At 40.6% G+C, this 17,500-nt stretch overlaps 1 protein-coding gene across 2 annotated transcripts in view; it reads left to right on the top strand.

Moving 5' to 3' along the window:
- The window catches only part of AGBL1 (AGBL carboxypeptidase 1), a 1,210,518-nt gene that overhangs the window by 683,757 nt on the left and 509,261 nt on the right, over positions 1-17,500 (top strand). For both annotated transcript variants that reach the window (XM_063925754.1, XM_063925755.1), the window contains one exon: positions 8,684-8,813. In XM_063925754.1, the coding sequence (XP_063781824.1) occupies positions 8,684-8,813 (130 nt within the window). The remainder of the gene's footprint in view (positions 1-8,683; positions 8,814-17,500) is intronic.

Consider the following 17,500-nt stretch of genomic DNA (forward strand, 5'->3'; position numbering starts at 1 on the left):
TATATATATATATATATATATATATATATATATATATATATATATATATATATATATATATATTTAGTATCCCATATTCAAATATTCTGAAATACGGACTTTTTTGAGTGAGATAGTGAAACCTTTGTTTTTTAATGGCTCCATGTACACAAACTTTGTTTAATACACAAAGTTATTAAAATTATTGTATTATATGACCTTCAGGCTGTGTGTGTATAAGGTGTATATGAAACATAAATGAATTGTGTGAATGTACACACACTTTGTTTAATGCACAAAGTTATAAAAAATATTGGCTAAAATGACCTTCAGGCTGTGTATATAAGGTGTATATGTAACATAAATGCATGCTGTGCTTAGACTTAGGTCCCATCGCCATGATATCTCATTATGGTATGCAATTATTCCAAAATACGGAAAAATCCCATATCCAAAATACCTCTGGTCCCAAGCATTTTGGATAAGGGATATCATTTTAAGTAACTATCAAAGTATGCAAAATTAAATGTTCAAGTAATACCTGTATTTAATTAGTATATCTAATATTAGTATATTGTACTTCTATCAGTGGCGAATTTCCCATTAGGCATTTTAGGCACGTACCTAGGATCGGCACTTGTTTGGGGGCAGCACTTGGATGCTTATGTTGGTACTGTCAGCCCAAAAAGTACTTGTAACTGCAAACTTTCTCCAACTGTACTGTACAAGATGCCATCTTGAATGCAGTGTAAACAGGTAGGACATGCACATACTGCCCCTGTGAGCTGTACCACTTAGTAAATATGTATACATAATTAAAAATTAAAGTCAGTTAGTGGCTTTTTTCTTTATTATTCTATTAAATTTGTTATAAGCCCTCATTTAATGATGACCAAGCAATAAAAATAAAATTAGTCAGTCAGGCGGGTGCTGCCGTTACTGTGGTTCCTAGGGATGCTCTCGCCCCTAAATCCGCCCCTGCTTTCTATAGAACTATATAATTCCATATTCAGTTGCTTGTTTTTTGCAAGGCAAAATAGTAATGAGGTTCTTCCACTATAACCAAAATATATTCAGTTTAGTAATGTTCCTCACTATACAAAATGCATGCAGCACCAGGTTTTATTCCAGTGTTGTTTATTCCAAGTGATGCCTAAAAGAAGGGAAGAATGAAAACATTTTGCAGCTTAAAATTCAAAATGCCTGTTTGCCATGCTTATGACATTATGAATGATGATCATTCATAAGGTCATAGGATTGTCATGCTTATATCATACATTATCTATCTATCTACAGTATCTATCTATCTACAGTATCTATCTATCTCTCGTATTCATCTTATATTTTTTTCCTATTGTTGCACTGCAGTTACCAGGGACGTTATATAAATATAAATCTCCTGTTGTATCCCTTTAGAGTTTATGGCTTACAGTGCCCAAGGCACCATTATCACATCAACCATCAGTCACTAGTTATGAGGGTCCAGTCTCGACATTTAACTGTAATGGACAGGAGGTTTCAAAATAAGTTTATTTGATCAGCTGTGGCATTAAATTGTCTTTATAGCTTTTAACTTTATGCCTTTCTGCCCCTTTTGGTGTTTATTCCTTGATGTATTTGCCTACGGAATGAAGCAAGATAGGCTGTTGATTTTAGGTTTTCATTTATAGAGCATATAATTTATATATAACACAGGTAATATAAATACATGTATGCACTCCTATAAACAATGCTTCTTCATGTAAGCTAATGCATAATTATTATACTACTGAACATACTGCATGTGTTCTGTAAATAGAGATTATTTAAACATGTATTAAAAAGTTTGAAACATCCATGTGTAAACCCTGGTGAATCCCATTGTACAGTAGTGGTGAAGCTGAACAGAAAGTCAGAATTCAAAAGAAAATTTGTTATAAAGGTTTTTTATACCCTTACATTGTTCTGCGCTATGAACGGCTGGGTTCACTAATTTCTAATTACATAGAACAATGTTACATAACATAAGAAAGTCGTGCATTTTAGCTTTACATAATTGTTCTTCACCTTTACACACCATTGCAATCAAAAAGAGGAATTTGCCTCTGCAGTATTTTATTTCCCCATAGTAAGTACAGGTTGAGCATAAAAGTACCATGCAGTTTTTGTTGCGTGATATTTTTAATATTTTAAAATGTGTTTCGATGCAGCTGTAGCTGAATTGTTTAGTTTTAATTCGGTGAAGTTTTCATGAATTCAGAAACCCTTTAGAAATAAATTGGCTCTTGAAATAAACAGCTGAAAAGAAAATTAAAAAAAAAGATTCCTTCACCCTAACTTCAGTATATAAGTAGCATCAGCGCTGGGCAGCCAATAAACCAGGGTATAATGACCATGGGGTCCCATGTTAAAGTGGAAACCAGCACTAGTCTGACCAGCACAAGGCTGGTGACTCTGGTCCTGAGTTTTGGCAACTACGCATGCACTGAGACTGGGCAAACGCATCTACAGGCTAAAGTGGTTGGCAAAGGGGCATTCACACATAGGGCTGGATGTAATGACCTTAAAGTTGGCTGGAGGTGCGAGTTCCTGACAGAACGCTGATTTTTTTTTTTTTAAGTGCCAATTATGTTGAAGGCCTAGTTTTGCCTTATACATGATTACCGCTTTAAAAAAACATCTGAGCTCAGCCAGGAACCCGCACCTTCGGCCTAGACTAAGTTGATTGAGAGCATCCAGTAGACATGTTGGAATTGCAGGATATGCAGAGTTTTCATACGCAGTGATCAGATTTCAGACAGACCTCTTGTATGAAGGATAGCACTGGTACAGGGTTGTAACTAGACCTTTGTGGGCCCCATAGCAAAATTCTGAAAACCTCATCTTGCGAGTCTTGCTACAAGCAGGCCCCGGGTACTCACTGAGGAGGTGGACAGCTCTGTCATACAAGGGACAGTCCTGGATACACGCCTCCCATATATCCACCTTCCTACAAGGAAGTAAACAGCCCGGCACACTAGTAAAATAAAAATGGTGCTGTTGGATTGCATGCTGGATCTTGGGGGTGGGGGGGGGGCTTTGGCAAGCGGCTGGGCTCCATAGCAACTGCATCCCTTGCACCCTCTCTAGTTTTGCCACAGCACTTGTGCAGATGTGATTACAGCTACTTTTCTAAGCAGATGGAGAGGGGTGTTATTGACACATTGATGTATCCAATGCTACAGACAAGTGCCAGCGGGATAGTGACCGTACCGGTCAGACGCCCCTAGTTATGACCCTGAACAAAATGTATTACAAAAACAGATATCCAGTTGGATTACAAAGAATTTCAAATAAAATAGATTTTTCTATTGTGATTTACAAAAAACAAAGGGAAGGTTTTTTTTGCACCCACAAGCATTTCAGTAAAACATATGCAAATAGAGCCTAATATATTTTTGTTTTCATTTTATCAATTATAGTAGAGTATTGAAGGCATGGGAGATTACCAATAGAGAATTATGTAGGCCATATATCTACGGTCCAATTTCTGCAGATCCGATCTTATCTGTTTTCCAGATTCTTTCAGGGTATCGGCAAAATACAACATACAGTATTAAATATCCCAGACTCGTTCCATTAATTTGTTGGTCGGAATAAGGGATTTGAAGATTTCAGAAATGTTGCATTTTGCAGATGACGCAACCGAGACATCAGCAAAATGGGTAAGGAAGATAATCCTGGGTTATTTTTTTTTTTTCAATCCCGGGATTTGGGATTGAAACGCACTCCAATCCTGGTATTCAACTGCAACCAATTTGAAGCTAAAATCCTGGGATCCCGCCGATCTCGACACCGGGATTGGCCACCCTAAAAAGCGGAATTACTCTGATACTTGCCTGATTTTCCAGCTCCATTACTTAGAGGAAAGAGCAGAATACAGCATAGTGATTTCAACAGTAGAAATTCCAGCAAGTCTGCCCATATTTTTAAAGTGGCAATCATTTGCACAGAAAACTAGGTTGGTTTTGCCTTGTAAATGATTACCAATTTATAAATAAAGGCAAAGTCGCAAAGCTTGCAGCACGCAACCTGTATTACATATGCCCCTAAAAGTATTTTATAAAAGTTTTGTAGATGATTATGAATAAAACCATACATTTTTCCTAGGACACCTCTCACCTTTTTATAAAGAAATGAGCAGTGAAGGTCCGTTATAAAAACTGTTCAACAAGTAACTGTAGAAAAGGTGCAAAACGTAACTACCAGGGCCGGCTCTACCATTAGGCAGCTTTAGGTGGCTGCCTAGGGGAGCCAGCTCCTGGAGAGCGCCACTGAATTCATCTAGCAAATAACTGAAGGATGTCTCTGTATGAGGCCTCCTCCTTTAACATTGCGCTGGTGGCTGCTGCGGGTATAATCAGGTGCAGCCACCCTATCAGGCTGTACCACATAGTTTCTCAGCGTTTCCTCCATGCTGATACGTGTAACATCAAGTCATGTGAAGCCACATAGGAGGCGGTTGTAACTATGGCTCCCGAGGGGTGCCCCTACGGCTGCTCCTCATAGCCCTGATGCACCTCCTGCAGGGGGGGTTGCAGGTTAGGGGGCATCAGGTTGAAGCTTTGCTTACGGTGCATAGAGACCTTGCACCGGCCCTGATAACTACCAATCATTTTTCAAGTAATGTTTAGAAAATAAAAGCAAACATCTGATTGGAAGCTACAGTTCCCCAACATGGTCCAAATATTTTTTTCTTTTATAATTACCCATTTTTCAGTATGTTACAAGGAAAAATAAAAGTTAGAAAGTTCCCCAGTCACTCTCTGATGCTGATTAGTTAGTCCTGTATGATTATTGTAAGAATACTTTGGGCATACTGTGTATTTGAAAACTGCAAAAAAATATTACAAATGGCAAAAGCAAAACATTGCCCCAGACTGTTTATCTGCTGGTGTTTGTGTTCCCTGTTCTGTAAAGACTTTGTTCTGTATTAAGTAATAACAATTTCATTTAATTAAACTAAAGCTGCTGACTTCAAATGAAAGGTCTTGTCAAGGAAAAAAGTTTCATTAAATTGTAGCAAACAGAGAGCCATTTCCAGCTTGTTGCTTCATATTTAATATCAGCGATAGATCTCTGCAATAGGTTTTCTTTCACCCTTGACTGCAGCTCTCAAAGGCTTGAACTGTTTTGTTTGTATCCAGTGTGATAAGATTAGGTGAAAAAAAACAAATGCGCAATTTTCAACAAGTCTGTTGTCTTCAAGTCAAGAGTGTTTAACAGGTAGTGCTAACTTGGTAAATATATAAGTAACTTCTCCTGAAGTTACTAATGTATTCTTTAGTTATTAATCAACTGACAGCACTTAAGTGGTTATTTTAAATACAATACGTAGATGAAAAAAACAGTAGGTATCTGAAGCACGTACTTTTTTTTTTTTTACCTGTTACAGTATCTCCAGCGCATCAATTAATTATGCTTATTATGCATTGATAAATGACCACCATGCTTTTGTACAGCAAAAAGCATAATAAAAAGGTAACACTTAGAGGAAGCATGAACAGCGAACAGTATTACTCGCTAATTAGAGAGCTTTATTACATCATTGGGGGAATTCAATTGAAATCACTGCCTGATCTCCCATCTAAAGTGATATCTTACCCATTAGTGTCGGGTTTAGTCACATAAAGCCTCTACACCCTACTAATCTAATGGGCGCAATCATGAAAAGTGCCGTTTTGGCACCCAAAGGGTAATTTTTCTTACATTTCAGATCCCCAGCACTGAGGGCTGCAAGCTGAAATATGTTTCCCCACAGCTCAGTGCGCCAGAACGGAGTAACAATTGAATTGCTCTGTTGGGCCATGGGGAGAAACAATTTAATTCTCTCCATAATGTCCAAAAATTGATCTGAGTTCCAAAATTAATTTTAGTATTATACTGTACTTTAATAGAAATATATAGAATTTTTAGCGAGTTACAAAGATAGAATAATTACAGTGGTTTAATACTGTATACCATGAAAAAACATAATTTAAGTTTTACAAATTCAAGCGGAGTAAAAAGTGTAAATGTAAATACCACAAATGAAGAAAAAAACAATGTATACACTCAAAATAAGACAGTACTGTATAATACATTACAATATACAAAATAAAATCTACTGCAACGCAAATCTGCTTTATCAGGGGGTAATGTAACTGTTCACAGTGTGGAGAAACAATCCAACAAAATTAGATTACAAAAGCAACAAGAATAAATGCACCATCTAATACTCTGCCTTCATTCTAGACTTTCTATCCTTTTAACACCGCTAACGTTTCTACATACAGTATTTACTGAGTTTTTATTGGGGGCTTACTTTTTTTTTTGGGTGGCAAGTGGGTCTACTATTTAGGCAGGAAAATGGTCTGCTGCATTGGCGGGAAATGGGGCTGACGTTTTGGTGGGTCACAGGATACAGTGGAGGAGCTTTTGAACTCCTCCCACTGAGATCTATAGGGAAACAGGGTCACATGCCTGATTTACTTGTCAAATGCCTATACTACCAGCTTGCACCACGGACCTAGTACTATGCATAGGGCCTATTGCCGACCTAACACTTGGTGGTCTAGGGAAAATTAGATATACTTTAAGTAGTAGGTGCCAAATGGCACTTAACCTCTGCTTGGAGAGGCAGTTGGGAACTTCATACAGCTCTTTTGCTACTTGACAAAGACGCTCACAGAAAGATGAAAAGCATTGGTCAAGTGACACTAGGGAGTGTCCCTGATATCCAGTACCAAGTCCATTCCAGCCCAGTGATAAGAATACCTTGGTTCATTTATTCTATATGGTGGCATTTGTGACGTTACATACAGTACACCTATGTTTGGTATGGATCATATCCCCATGTATCTTTAACTCTTATATTAGTAAAGTTTTAATAGTTGTCACACTGCACCATGAGCTCTAGATTTTTCTCTGTTTGAAAATGATATTACCACCCCTTTCAGGCTGTTACCTGCTATAGACAGGTAACTTTATACGAAGAGTATCCAGTATTTTCATGTAAGCCCTAATGGAAACATCCATTTTTAGTTTGTGCCACTTATTTGGTGGTTCCAAGTCTATTGGGGAGCACTTGATTTGGAAGTTTGGAAATTCTGAAGAAACCACTCCTTCCACCCATTTATCACCCTGTGGGTTAAGTTCCATATCAATTGTGCTGTGCTGTGTGTGTATGTGTGTGTATATTTGTGTGTATGTGTGTGTATATATGTGTGTGTGTGTGTGTGTGTGTGTATGTATATATATATATATATATATATATATATATATATATATATATATATATATATATATATAGCTATGGTGATGTGGGCGGCACTCAATGCAGACTTCACAGCGTAAAGAGAATTTACTTTATTAAGGCCAACATGTTTCGGGGACCAAACCCCGTCCTCAGGGCCAGACAAGCCACAAATCACAAAAGACAATACTTATATAGGGAGAACAAGACAAACATTAATGCAGATCATACTCACCTGCTGCACGGCGCCGCCGCCCGCCAGTCCGTCCGGCCACACTTGCGCGTCGCCTTCCAGTGACGTCACGGCGAGTAACCAAGGCAACCAAACGAAGCCTCCGCTCGGTCACCTAAAATAAAAATCATTTGTTTTTTCCATATATCGTGAGGATATCACACACATTTTGTCACCACTTAAAGAGCACATTTCGGAGATTTGAGTATTGACTTTAGTCTGGATGGACTGTGCGTTGTACTATTTTTAGCTCATTCAATGTCAATATTTCTTTTGTAGCTCGTTTGCAACTCACTGCCGCAGTTTCTCTTCAGGGGTCCAGCTGGGTCCTCAGATTGACTCTATCACTGCCTTCTTGCATGATCCCACTAAGAACTGCTCTTTTTAGTACCCTACCGCTGTCTGGCAATTTTCTGCCTTGATGATGCCTTCTTCTGGTGGGTCCACAGCATCTTCTGTTGTCTCTGAAGAGTCTACTGACAGGTCTGTGGCTCCTTCTGAACCCCACTTCCTCGATCTTCTCGACAAAGGAGAATTATTCTAAAAAGCTGCAAAGAGGAATCAAGCTTGCCCCAGCGGGGATACCTGGCAAGCAGCCTTGCTACAAATGCAACTTTGTGGTTAGCAGCAATATAAACCTTTCAGTGGTGCTCCTCTGTGAAATAAGTCTTTCTCTTGAAATAGCCATGTCCAAATGGTGTACACACCCTCATAATTGGTTTAGTTTGCCCCGTTTATCAGTCTTGTTTATATTACAGTATGTTCCAAGTAATACCCCTTTCACACTGCACAAACAACCCGGCATATTGTCTGGTCGAGGTACAGTGTGAAAAGGGTATGTTCCAATTTCCCGGGTTGATTGATGCAGTATTTAATAAATCAGGGTTATTACTGCGGCGGTGTGAATGGGTTACCTGGGTCAATGAAATCCGGGACCCGTTTACACTATGAAGGAGGTGGCGTGGAGATGATCTTATCTCCAAGTGCCGCATCCACCCAATGACTATGACCTCAGCGCCACCTCCACCCCCGATCGTGGGTCACACCTGGGAAGGACCCGCTTACAATTCTCAGATTCGACTCGCCTTTGCAATGTGAAATCGGTGAAAACTTAGGAAGTAGTAATTAATTTACAAATGTGTTTATATTAGGTATATCACAAATGGAAACTTTACAGTAAATTCCTAGCAATATTCATGTATGCTTTTTTTCCCTTTTAGTCACAGGTGCTCCCTGAATGGTGAAGATTTGAACAGACAATGGGTCTCACCAAAGTGCCATCTACAACCAACTATTCATCATGTTAAGGGATTGTTATACTACCTAAACAGCATTGGTAAAACACCACTGGTGAGTAACCAGCAGAAACCTGCACTTCCACAAATGTTAGTCTGCCTTCCAATCTAGGCGTTTCATTTTCTGTTCACTGTTCTAGAAAAATAATGCAAAGTCCTCATCTGAGGAATCACAACATATTACTTAGACTTAATGGCACATATCTCTTGATAAAAACAGTGAGGAGATACCAACAGTATAAAACAGCGAGTTAGCGGATTACAAAGTACAGATAACACAAAGACTGGATATTTTTATATCCCCAAAAATGTGAAATTGAATTAGTGTTATAAATTAAACAGGAGCAATCGAAGAAATAGAAGACTGACATTTTAGTCTATGGACCTAACATAGATAACCTAACTATTAATAGCAACAACATTAGGATTCCAATGGCCAAATCTCATTACTGCTAAGACCCATATTATTTGACCAATGTCAAATGGAATCCTGAAGAGATTCAAGAAGATAATGTAACTGGTTGGGTCAACAAAGGAATAAAGATAATCATTTCCTTAATCACCTAAACAAAGAAGATACAGATCAAATTATATACCGAAGGTTAAACAGAAAAAGGATAAAAGCAGGTATCTAAATTTGCAGAAAGCAAATATTTAAATTACCACTTAAAAGTTATTTTTGATAATGTAATTCTAACATTTATAATCTAATAGCACTGGCACTAACTGCACTTTAATTATTAGAAAATGGAGTACAGACAGAAGAAGCCTTCAATACTTAGCTACATAAAAAATACATTTATACTCCATTTAGATAAAATATGTATGGGTGATTGTCCCACACAGTGCATATGAACAGCACTGATGCAGTAAATTGGAGCACACGCTAAAGATAAGGAGACAAGGGTACTCTTTCCACTAATGAACCAGAGTAACATTTAGAATTAATTATATTTTTAATATCACACACCCTGTTTAGATAATATATACAGTTTATACCTGATGTATTATGTAGCTATTATCTACACTTCTGTGATTCCAGTACCGGATGCAACTCATTTATTTTGTTTCTGGAGTAATATTTTAATTTGTTTGAAGTGTGTTACCCTACTTCCATGCACCCTGTTGTCCAACTTCCATTCACTTTGTCACCCTACTACCATGCTTCATGCACCCTGTTGCCCATCGTCCATGCACCTTGTTGCCCTACTTCCATGTACACTGTTGCCCTACTACCATAAGCCCTACACCTTTTTGCCCTATTTCCATGCACCTTGTTACACTCCTTCATTGCATCTTGTTGTGATACATCCATGTTCCATGCACTGTACACACTGTAGCTGCTACAATACACCCTGTATCTTGTTGCCCTATAGTATGTCTATGCATCTTGTTGTTCTATCCTCATGCATTCTGTTTCCCTGCTTTCATTCACCTAGATTCCCTACTGCCATGCACTTTGTTGGCCTACGACCATACACCGTGCAATGTCTCTTGCTTTTTCCATGCACATTGTACCTTGTTGCCCTACTTCAAAACACCTTGTTGCCCTTATTGCACGTATCATACACTGTTTCCCTATTTCCATACACTTTTTTTGCCCTACTTCATTAACCTTACATATCGCACTGTATACTTTGAAGCTCTATAATTTATTTTTGCGAGGCTGGGCTTTCCACCTAACATGACTCCCATTGCTGTTACTTTATTCAAATATTTTCAAGAGAAAAACAGACAAACCCCTGCCCCAATCAATGGGAATAATGGTGCATTTTATATTATAGGGAACAATTAAGACTAGAATAAACTTGATTTTTGCAGCCAGATACGATATTGCTGATAGCCCAGTCACTTTTCACTGAAATGCTGTACATGGGCAAATATCTTTTGAACAGGTGAACTGAGGGGGGAAAAAAGGAAGAAAAATTCTGCATGCACTGGGTGTATGAAATGGGTATTGTAGCAGTCTTAGGCAAGATTCTTTTAAGATTATTTTTTTTTTGTGCATCAGCCTACAAGAAGAACAAAGTTCCCCAATTATTTTTTTTTATTCTGTTTTATCCAGAGGAGATTGTTGAAATGATTCCATAAAAGCAGCTAACAATGTCTCCGATAAAACCAGCTGTCTTTGTAAGGGAACGGATTCCATCAAAACTTTGGTTTCTCTGGTGTTGATGGTGCAATACAAATGTATATACCATAACACTTATACCCTTTTCAGACATGCTCCAAATTCCCGGGATTTTGCACATGAATGTGCATCAACTTGGGATTTTGGTTTGTCTGAAAGTCACCGACCCAGGAACCTGTTCCCGGGTCGCCAACCCTGCAATTGACCTGGAATTTTTCTGGGTGTTTCTTCTCGGGTTGGCTTACCGGGTTAAGTCTGAATGGTCAGAAGAAAAAGTGAACTTCAGACTCCGTGCGCACTAGATTGAAGTGCAGCTACAAAATACACAGGTGTGTGTATCCACCAATTACACAAAAAGACAGTAAATGGTAAAGAAATGTACCAGTAGCACTCTCCAAACACCATATTTAGACGTTAACAACCATAGTGAAACAAGGACATAAGTAATTCAAATGATTCACCATAGATATGAAGGAAGTCTTTTGCCCTCCCTTAACTTGAATCGGGACAGGCAATTCCACCTGCTCCTCTCTTTAGGTCACAGAACAAATTACAAATACTCCATTAGCCAAAAGGGAATCCGCAATGGAATGAGTGTTTACTTCTCACTGGACACCTTAGGCGACACTTTAAAGAGAGATGGACATAGTGTAGCAATCCTTAAAATTGACACGATGGACACGGTGAGCATCTATGCTCCTGACGAAGGACTTAATGTCCGATACGCGTTGAGCGCTGCTTGGTTTTTATTTACTCCTGGACCTTCTCCATCCGCTTTGGGGGATTTTCTGGCTATTGTGGAGCTGCGGATCAGGAGCCCGGTATCCCACTCATCGTGTCCATCTGGTGTTCTAGGAATTCCCCAGGAGAAGAGACGCTGATTTGGTGATATGTCCGATGGAGTTTATCTTTTAATGCCATTTTATCTTTGTCTTGTAAGTGCAATCTATGAAATAAATTGTGTCAATTTTAAGGATTGCTACACTATGTCCACATATGAACACAGAGCTGTGCAGAGAATGGTGCCAGTCAGAGCTGGATTAAAGGGGGGGCCATGGGGGTAAGTACCCCGGGCCCCCCTTTCTAAATGGGTCCCCCGTCAGCCACCCACCACAGATCGGAGCTCTCTTCCCGATCTGCGGTGCCACCCTGCTCCCGTCTCCCCTAACAGCTGCATCACCGGTGCAGCATAGCAGTACAGGACAGCCATTAGTTTTTGGTTAGCAGCCTGCAGCTCAGTCATTGGCTGGGCTGCTGTTTGGCCGGGAGGAGAGATGTGGCGGTGTGTGAAGCCAGGGGATGGAGTGTGCTGCAGTGCTTAGTGGACAGAGAGAAACGATCTCTCTCCTGCCTCTTATGCAGGCACCCATCCAACATATTTAAGTATGTGCCACTGACCAGGTATTTGTATTAATGGCAACACGTGTGTGTGTGTGTGTGTGTGTGTGTATATATATATAGATATATAGATATATATATACATACATATATACACAGCAATTCACAAGCGGCACCCGGACCAATAAACTCACGATAATGCAGGCATATGTAGCAGCAATGTTTCGATGTATTTTTATTAGGCAAGATATCAGTTTAATTTCACCAACTGATATTGATTCAATATCAGTTGGTGAAATTAAACTGATATCTTGCCTAATTCAACGGCATAACAATCTGGATATGATATTGAAATTCATATATATATATATATATATATATATTGATATCTAATTACAACCCCTGATGAAGTCCTAACGGACGAAACGCGTTGGGTTTCTTCAAACATGTGGATTAGATCATACATCTGAATTACTTGATTGAAGATTAGACATTTTATACAACAGCTGATATCAGAATACAATTCTCCAGCTCATTGTCAAAACAATATGTTCTTGTCTATCAGATGTATATGATCTTAAGAAAATAATTTTATTCATTTGTGTTACAAATATTCACAACAGTGATAAAGATTTATTGCTAATTTTATTAATAAATTATTTTTAACAATGTTCTTTATTTTCTGAGGTGGTTGTAGCTCCCATGAGAATTCTGTTTCTTTTATATATATATATATATATATATATATATATATATATATATATATATATATATATATATATATATATATATAATCATGTGTATATATATGTATATATCATGTATATACAGTTCCAAAAAAAAGGCACTCACCAGGGACTTAGTAGAAGAATCCAAAAAACTATATCATGGCTTCCACTATGTGAGTTAATAAATATTGTTTTTTGGATTTTCCTACTAAGCCCCTGATGAGTGCCTTTCTTTGGGGGGGGGGGGGGGGGAATATGTATGTATGCATGCATGTATGTATATATATGTGTATATATATATGTATATATATATATATATATATATATAACACAGTAGTATCTTTATCTCGCGCCAACCTAGAAGCGGCATCACGGGAGAGGTCTTTGTTGGGAGACCTCAAAAGCATACAAGAATAAACACAAATTCCCAAGTGCGCTAAAGTGGAATGTAATTACACAGTTCTTCCAGCGTTATTTTCGTCGGAATGTAGACTGGAGGGTATTTATATCTGGGGACCTGTAACAGACACCCCTCACCAAATAGTCACCCAAACAAGAGGCCAACAGGCCAATTAGTAAAAAGTTATTTTAATAACATATACACAGTTCAAAGTATAAAATTGTGTCAATAAAATGCAACTAAAAGAGTACACAGCCAACACGTTTGTAAGGTGGAATCTAGATATCCCCTCACCTTTTGCAAGGTGCGAGCTCGACAGGGAGTATCTTTACAGACTAGCTTGTGATTCTCTGACTGACAAACCCTGTCATTCAGAGAATTACAGACTAGGTTGTGATTCTCTGACTGACAAACCCTGTCAGTCAGAGAATCACAACCTAGTCTGTAAAGATACTCCCTGTCGAGCTTGCACCTTGCAAAAGGTTAGGGGATATCTAGATTCCACCTTACAAACGTGTTGGCTGTGTACTCTTTTAGTTGCATTTTATTGACACAATTTTATACTTTGAACTGTGTATATGTTATTAAAATAACTTTTTACTAATTGGCCTGTTGGCCTCTTGTTTGGGTGACAATTTGGTGAGGGGTGTCTGTTACAGGTCCCCAGATTTAAATACCCTCCAGTCTACATTCCGACGAAAATAACGCTGGAAGAACTGTGTAATTACATTCCACTTTAGCGCACTTGGGAATTTGTGTGTATATATATATATATATATATATAATATTATACCTGACGAAAATGCCATTCTAATAAACGGGCATTGAAACGTTGTATTCAAAATACCTCTGCCTTTGTGAATCATTGGAGTGCCGCACCACCCTGTGTCTGCTATGTATATATAAATATATTTCTCATACGTCCTAGAGGATGCTATGGACTCCAAAAGGACCATGGGGTATAGACTGATCCGCAGGAGCCTGGGCACACTATAAAGACTTAAACTGGGTGTGAACTGGCTTCTCCCTCTATGCCCCTCCTCCAGACCTCAGTTAGACTTTGTGCCCAGGAGTGACTGGATGCACACTAGGGGAGCTCTCCTGAGTTTTTCTGAAAGACTTTAGGTTAGGTTTTTTATTTTCAGGGAGACCTGCTGGCTACAGGCTCCCTGCAGCGTGGGAGTGAGGGGAGAGAAGCAGGACCTACTTCTGTGAGTTTCAAGGCTCTGCTTCTCGGCTACTGGACACCATTAGCTCCAGAGGGTTCGATCACTTGGTGCGCCTAGCTGCTTGTTCCCGGAGCCACGCCGTCAATCCCCTCCCGAAAGCCAGATGACAGAAGTCGGGTGAGTATTGGAAGAAAAGAAGACTTCAGTGACAGCAGAAGACTTCAGTAACGGAGGTAAACACAGCGGTAGTGCTGAGCTCCATGCTCCCACACACCAACGTCTCTGGCAGGGTGCAGGGCGCTGGGGGGGAGCGCCCTGGGGGCATGTTACTGACGGTCTATAAGGCTGGCGGGGGTCATATTACGGTGCCTGGGCACAGCATATGTTCACCCCGCCAGCGTGTCGCAGGGGGGAGAGACAGCGGTAGCGCTGCGCTCATGGCTCCCGCGCTTTCCATCACCTGCAGGGTGCAGGGCGCTGGGGGGGGGAGCGCCCTGGGCAGCATATAACAAGATAGGTTTTATAACTGGCGGGGGGACATACTTCGGAGCCCGCCCGCCAGTGCGCCACAAACGGGAGGGAGAGGCAGCGGTAGCGCTGCCCTCCTGGCTCCCGCATTCCATCGGGCCTGCAGGGTGCTGGGGGGGAGCGCCCTGGGCAACATTTAAAAACATGTAATCTCTGGCGGGGGGGGACATGCTTCGGCGCCCGCCCCGCCAGTGCGCCGCGAACGGTAGGGAGAAGCAGCGGTAGCGCTGCACTCTCTACTCCCACTCCCCGTCGGACTCCAGGGTGCAGGGCGCTGGGGTGGAGCGCCCTGGGCGGCATGGATAAGAGAATCCCGGGCGGGGGAAAATACCCGGACACCGGGTGTCTTCGCCCCGCCGGGAGACCACAGCGTGCACGCTGCGGTCCATAGCTCCCATACACCAACGGTTTCCGTGGGTGCAGGACGCAGGAGGGGTGCCCTGAGCTGCGTTGGGAACAGAAGTAAGTTACACAGTGGGTTACCCCCTGTATATAGGGTACCCCAGCTAGTTTTTGGGGGTTATATATTTATTTAATTGAGCGGGCTTCAGCGCGCCGGGAAGGGGCAGAGCCTAGCCCTCACACAGGAGTCAGCGCCATTTTTCCTCAGGTCCCTACCAGGAGTTACTGTATAGTAAGTAAGGAGGGGGGGCACAGAGTGGTTAATGCTATATGGGTATTATATAGCATTATGTTTCATAATGGACGCTTAATCCTTTGTTCTGATACATAAACTCACCGTTTCCCTGTTTTTTACCCACTATTGGTTAGTCAACTTATGTCGACAGGTGTTAGGGCTTTGTCACAAGCTGCGGTGGAGATAACTGTCGGCTTCGCCGACGCTGGGCGGTACTTGATTCATAAAAATTAAGTATTAGCAGGTTGGTTTTGTGTGTTTGAAAATGAGTAAACGCGCTAAGGGAGACACAGTGGTCGGTGGATGCCCTGTCGGCATCAACGGTAATTCTGGGGTAGATGAATTAACAGGCTGTTATTGCCTTGGACCTGTATTGGTATATGTATATATTTATAGGTATATGTGGGGAGAGTGTTATTGAAATTGTATATGCATACTTCCCTCAGACTCTTCGGGTTTCTAAGATTATTTTTTGCCTGCTTACTACTCCTTGCTGTCGACATTTACTCAGTTTCTGTCGACCATAACGTTTCCTGGTAGATCCACATCGGGGGCACGTCAGTACATGGTCATACACATTCACAACACATTGCTGGGACCTGACGGGTCTGGACAATCCACTTGTGTATAGGTTATATCTATATATGTAAGTGTGTATGTGTGTGTGTATGTGTATATATATATATATATATATATATATATATATATGTATATGTATATGTATATATGTATACATGGTTAGGATATATGTGTTTTATTGTGTATTACATTATGTATATCCATGAATGCTAGGATAATGGTATTCTTCTCGTGTACTGATCGCTATATTGATTAAGCTCTAGATTGGCCGTGACGAGTTGGTTTTCGATCCTCTCAAGGAGTCCGAATATTATTCTCTTCCCGACACGGAGAGAACATTACGGCAGTCAACTCCAGGTCAACGCAGAGCCCGGTCGCAAAGGATCATACACAGGAAGCTAAGTGATATTTTATTTCTTTACATTCTCCTTATTTGCATTACATGCTCATGTGGGAGGGTTGTATTCGGGTAGGCATCCAATAGAATTACCCTACTCACAGTGGGTAAGCTTGCTTATGTTGTTCCTACTTTTAACATTGCAGCAGGCTGCCGCGTGACAACAGGAGGTGTAGCCGGGTAAGTGCTGAGGTTGTATCCGGTAGATACTCTGGGGACGTATACAACTGTTTGGTGAGCCCTCTGCTCAGTCACTCTCGGCGGATACACCTGGTAAGTCTACTTTCGTGAGTTAGCCTCCTTCACAAAGGTTGGTGACGCATTCTTTTGTGAGATGCAGTCGTTTTCACCGGTTCGATACCATTCTTTGTTCCTTTTCTGGGCAGACAATGGAAGGTTGGAAGGTAAGAGTTCTGCAGCCTTGGTAGGTTCGCAGAAGTGGATGTCGTTTTCTGTTTCCAACACATCCACCACTTGTCGCTGAGTCTATCTGGCTAGTTCCCACTCCGGTGAGCGCTAGTCTAATAATTTCAGTTAGTCCAGGAATGGACTAAGACTTGTGAGTTGTTTATAGAATCAAAAGGGGGAGCATTCTGAGTTACGGTTGTTCCCCTTACTGTTTTTCTAATGGATCTTGCCGTTCCCCTCTGGTTGGGGAGGTTGTACGCTACATCATACAGAGGTGCGTCAGGTTCAGGACATTGTCCGGTTGTCCCTGTATAAAGGTGCAAATCGTTGTTTCTCTCTGACTGTTCTTCGACGCAGGAATTGGCTGTTGTTCCCACCGACACAGTTGTCGGAGGTGGTTTTCAGAGTAGATACTGCCCGGTTAATG

This window comes from Pseudophryne corroboree, chromosome 6, assembly GCF_028390025.1.
Source record: "Pseudophryne corroboree isolate aPseCor3 chromosome 6, aPseCor3.hap2, whole genome shotgun sequence".
Taxonomy (NCBI): Eukaryota; Metazoa; Chordata; class Amphibia; order Anura; family Myobatrachidae; genus Pseudophryne; species Pseudophryne corroboree.